Source organism: Apis dorsata, unplaced genomic scaffold (assembly GCF_000469605.1).
Source record: "Apis dorsata unplaced genomic scaffold, Apis dorsata 1.3 scaffold_127, whole genome shotgun sequence".
Taxonomy (NCBI): Eukaryota; Metazoa; Arthropoda; class Insecta; order Hymenoptera; family Apidae; genus Apis; species Apis dorsata.
Window position 1 is genome coordinate 40,767 of NW_006263420.1, and position 5,387 is coordinate 46,153.

General features: G+C 22.4%; 2 protein-coding genes across 9 annotated transcripts in view; one reads left to right on the forward strand and one right to left on the reverse strand.

Moving 5' to 3' along the window:
* LOC102672608 (tyrosine-protein kinase Abl) overlaps positions 1 to 964 on the reverse strand; it is an 8,934-nt gene extending 7,970 nt beyond the window's left edge. For all 8 annotated transcript variants that reach the window (XM_031509096.1, XM_031509095.1, XM_006612784.2 and 5 more), the window contains exon 1: positions 554 to 964. In XM_031509096.1, the coding sequence (XP_031364956.1) occupies positions 554 to 680 (127 nt within the window). In that variant the 5' untranslated portion in view covers positions 681 to 964. The remainder of the gene's footprint in view (positions 1 to 553) is intronic.
* A 575-nt stretch (positions 965 to 1,539) lies between these two features.
* On the forward strand, positions 1,540 to 4,136 carry LOC102673195 (ras-related protein Rab-2). Its single transcript, XM_006612786.1, has 4 exons — positions 1,540 to 1,834; positions 2,467 to 2,606; positions 2,760 to 3,116; positions 3,213 to 4,136. The coding sequence occupies exons 1-4, from the start codon at positions 1,789 to 1,791 to the stop codon at positions 3,312 to 3,314; spliced, it is 645 nt and encodes a 214-aa protein (XP_006612849.1). The 5' UTR covers positions 1,540 to 1,788; the 3' UTR covers positions 3,315 to 4,136.
* Positions 4,137 to 5,387: the final 1,251 nt, after the last annotated feature.

Sequence of the window (5,387 nt, forward strand, 5' to 3'; positions counted from 1 at the left end):
ATTAAACATATTAAATTAATAACAATATATTAATATTTTAAATATTAAATTATGAAAATACTATATAAAAATAATTTATATGATAAAAAAATATTATTATATTTTGAAATATAAATTTATACATAAAAAAAATTTATAATATAAATAGATATTATTTTATTTTTTGTAATAAATTAAAAATTTAATTAGATTGATATTAAATAACATAACAAATTCATTTTTACCAAAATTATAATAAAAAACTAATTATTAATAATCAATAATCAATTTGATAAAAAAAATAATATATAATATATAAACATAAGTATATATATTAATTATATAATTAAATAATAATTTTTAATAGTTTCTGCGTATCATTTATAATTTTATTTTATTTTATATTCTTTTATATTCTTAATCTGCAATAAAGCAAATAAGTGCATGAACGTAAGAGAGAAACTAGCGGAAAGAGGGGAAGAAAGTGTGAGGAAGAGACGTGGAAAAAGGGACGGAAGTAAGAAAGAAATAGAAGATAAAAAATGAGAGAGTGAAAAATAAGAGAAGAAATTACCGCTATGCTCTGTAAATATATTAGAGCCAACAAGACGGGACTCCTTGAGGTTTCTTGGCTGTTTGCGTGTTTGTCGCGCAGCAGAGCCGACAGGAACAATTCTTTCCTTAGTCTGTTGAGCACCCATAGTTTCCGAATTGGCATGCCCTTAGATTAATCCCGGCCGCAAAACTGCCGGGGCCGTTCACTCGGCACATTCACTTTCGGTTTGACAGTTTAACTCCCGATCGCATCTCTCGCCGGCCTCTGCCGACGACGAGAATACACGAGATTCACGAATCTCACTGCAACGCGAACCTTCTATTCACATTTTTGACCAGCATTCAAGATCGACATTCTCGCCATGTTTGACAGCTTCGACGTCGACGATAGCTCGATTCGTACCGTACTGTTTACTACTTTTACTTACCACCAGAGTCATTTCTGTATCCTCATTGGACAATCAATTTCTTGAACAAAAATTTCATTGGTCAACAGTTTTGTTGACCGATAACATCATCTGAAGTCTGTTCTTTATTATTTGTTTCCCTTCTTATTTTATTTGCTTGCAAATACTTGTATTTATTGAAAGAAACAATTAACGTTTTAACACAATTGCATACTTATTAATATTAATAATATTAAATTAAAAAAATTTAATTATTTTTTTTTATCAATATAAATTATTTTTTTATATATTTATCTTATTTTGTTTTAAAATTGTTTTTAATTTATTATGAATTTATTATATTCTATATTATTTTTTTTATCCATAGAAATAATAATAAAAGAAAGAAATTATTTATAATATTTAATAATATTTGTTAATATAACTAAAAATATAAAATATAAAATACATTAAAACAATATGTAAAAAATATTTATAATAGAGTAACATAAATATTAATTACTGTAACATAAATATCATTTTATATTCAACTAACAATTATATTTTGTAATATTATAATCATATTATATATAATTTAATCTATATATATATAGTATTAAGTTAAAAAGTGCCATGGTTTTGGAACACAGCCAATGCTTACAATACGTCAATGACTGAAGCGACGGCAGCGCGATATCGGAAATCCGAAGTTATTACGAATAATACGGAAAATCCCGAGAATTGCCGAAGCGATTCAGTGACGTCATGCTGAAGCAGAAGAGATAAGACAGTCAAAAAAGTGAAGTTCTGTTTTCTAATATATCCGCATTTTGTGTAGATATCTTTGTTTGCTACGTGATTTCAAAAAATGTCGTACGCATACCTTTTCAAGTACATCATCATTGGAGATACAGGTAATTATCTAATGTTTTCACAAAAGCAAATGTTAAATGATTTTTACATTCTACACTACGTCGACCGTGACAGGGCCCATTGTTTTCGTTTCTTTGAACGATAATATTTGTGATTCGTAAATCTTTATAGCATTCCTATAGATTACAATGTATATGCTTTATATTAACATTTAATACGAACTCAATGTATGATTTGATATATCATTTATACACACAATTACTTTCATATAATAATTTTATCAACTTAAAAAGTGTTTTATTTTTTTATTTAGAACTGATCTATTGTAGAATAAACACAATATTATTTAAAATTGAGATTAGATATTATAATTGAACTTGTTTTAAATATTTGTATGACATTGTTATTGACTTGTTTACTTTTATATTATAAATTTTATAAATGTAATATATCTTTGAATAATATAATGTATCCTTTTGTTTTAATGTAAAATAAATCTTCAGCTATAAATAAATATATTTTATATAAAATTTAATTATGTATTTGTATTCAAACAATTCATAGCATATGTATATTATTTACATTTATTGTTATTTATTTATTTTAATTTTATAAAAACATGATCAATTTATATCAATTATTTATTATAAGAATTATTTTTTTTTTTAAATAGGAGTTGGAAAATCTTGTCTACTTCTACAATTTACTGATAAGAGATTCCAGCCTGTTCATGATTTAACAATAGGTGTTGAATTTGGTGCTCGTATGATTACAATTGATGGAAAACCAATCAAACTTCAAATTTGGGATACTGTAATTATTTATTTTTTTAAGTAAATTGTAAAAAATATAAATAACATCTATATAATATTAAGTTTTTATAAATTAATATAATAATGAATTTTTTAATTTTTATAATTTTTATAAGAAACTATAATTACTAATTTAAGTAAATTCAATTTATAGGCAGGTCAAGAAGCATTTCGTTCTATTACACGATCATATTATCGTGGAGCAGCAGGAGCTTTATTAGTATATGATATTACACGTAGAGAAACATTTAATCATTTGACTACTTGGTTAGAAGATGCAAGACAACATTCGAATTCTAATATGGTAATTATGTTAATTGGTAATAAAAGTGATCTGGATAATAGAAGAGAAGTACGAAGAGAAGAAGGTGAAGCTTTTGCAAGAGAACATGGACTTGTTTTTATGGAAACTAGTGCCAAAACAGCAATTAATGTAGAAGATGCATTTATTAATACAGCAAAAGTAATTTATGAAAAAATTCAGGAAGGTGTATTTGACATAAATAATGAGGTAAAATCAAAATTACAGTTAAAAACTAAATCATTATTATTATATTATATTTTTACTTATTATTATTATTATTAAACAAATTTAAAATATATTTAGGCAAATGGCATCAAGATTGGGCCACAACATTCACCAACAAGTCCTAGTGGATTAGCAGGTACTGGTGGTCAAGGAAATACGCAAGGTGGTGGGTGCTGCTAGGGGCTGGGGGTTGCCTGTCCACCGCTTCATCCTTCTCCAATTTAAATTAATCTTTTTACTCCTGCTCCTCATTTTATTCTCAACCAATTACTTTGTATATTTTTTGCGTGTGTCGCATCATGAGGTAACAAGTGACTCTATTGATGTATTTATTATTTAAAAAAAAAAACATATACATACATTAAATAGGAATATTATAAGGGAAAATGTTACATATATTGCTTAAATCATGAAACCTAATAAAGTTTTAATTTACAGATTCTGGCTAATGTAAATTTATTAGTTTTAAATAATGTTTCTCATATGCTTTGTATACTTAATTCATTTGTATAGCAATATAGTAATGTTAGATTTTTAGTTGCATTCATAAAATAGTTGAAGCTTTTAGCATATACAGATAATTTTATTTTTAATGTGTTAGAAAGAAATAAATAATATTTTATCAATACATTTCTATATTAAATTTTTATTTATCTATATTATCTATATATTTAAAGTTTTATAATTTTAGTTATAATATGTTAAAAATTCGAGGAACAAATTGATTACAAATTGGATATTGATCAAGCGGGAAAGGATAGGCACTTATATTTAATATTTTGTATTTGTTCACATTGTATATTGTATGTATTGTGCACTGATCTGATTTAATTTAATAATGAATTACATTTAATATATATATATATTTATTATATATATATATATATATAAATCAAAGTGATTTGTCAAAGATATGATTTACACTTGACTACCTAAAGTGACACCATGTATATGTATGTATCAATGTATGAAATGACGAATATATAAAAACATATAAATCAATTTTTTGAGGCCTATTTAACTAAATATCTTATTACTTAATTAATTATGTAATTGGTATTGTTATTTTTGGTGTATTTTGGAAAAAGTATTCTAATTGTATGTAAATTATAATTTGTATATTTAAGTAAATACAATTATACTAAATTTTAATTTAAATTTTAGAGAAAAATTCTCTAATTATCTAACCAAATAACCATGAGTAGTAATACCAATGAAAAATATAAAAAAATAATGCTACCTATATTTTGTCCATTTAAATGTAAAAATAAACATCATATATATACATTCTTATTTTATGATTATATGCTTAATATTTTTAAATATATGGAAATATATTTAACTATGAAAGATTTCAATATAAAAATTAAACAATATTTTATAAAAAAATAAATTTATTTGTTCATTACAAATTTTTTATATCAATATATTGCAATTTTCAATTAAATTTATTTTTAAAACATTTTATGATGTTTACAATAAATATAGATTTATGTATATAGTCTAATGTCAAATGAAGGTGAAAATTGAAACATACTATCATGATATGTACTTAATTTTTATACTCGTTTAATACTAAAGTTATTGTATTATTCTTAGAACATGTATATCAGTTTGAAGAAATTATTATTTATTAATTGCTATTATTAAATATTGTAAATGCATGATATTGTCTATAGTAAATTTGACATAATTTTTTGATCAAAATATACATACATATCAAATATTTCATTTTGTTTTATTTAAAAAATGTATGTGTCCAATGATTTGATTTGTTTACAATATTTAATATATATGTATTTTAAATCGAATCTGTAAAAAATTATAATATATTTTACATATATTTTAGCAATAGAAGATCTAATAACTTGCTATGAAAATTTATCAAATCTTGCTATGATTATCATATTTATCATTTTTTTTTTACTTTTGATTTATGATTACCATATTTTAAAATATACAATAATGATAATGATAATTAATTAATTATTTTTTAATTAAATATGGTGAAAAATAAAATCATAATATAAAAAATTTTAAAAATAAAAAATATAATATATAATAATTTAATATAATTTAAATTATTTTACATCAATTTTTATTTGTTACATTAGAAAAAACCATAAAATAAATGTAATAAAAATATAAAGATTATATATTATATTATATATTATAATTTAAATAAAAAATAATAATAAATCATTAATGAAATAAAATTATATTTAATAATAGAAATTAATTACAGATATAATT

Excerpts from the sequence above, each read along its gene's own strand:
- LOC102673195 (XM_006612786.1), top strand. The coding sequence starts at position 1,789 with ATGTCGTACGCATACCTTTTCAAGTACATCATCATTGGAGATACAG. Across the intron at positions 1,835-2,466 it reads CATCATCATTGGAGATACAG|GAGTTGGAAAATCTTGTCTA; the intron begins GTAATTATCTAA and ends TTTTTTAAATAG. Across the intron at positions 2,607-2,759 it reads AACTTCAAATTTGGGATACT|GCAGGTCAAGAAGCATTTCG; the intron begins GTAATTATTTAT and ends TTCAATTTATAG.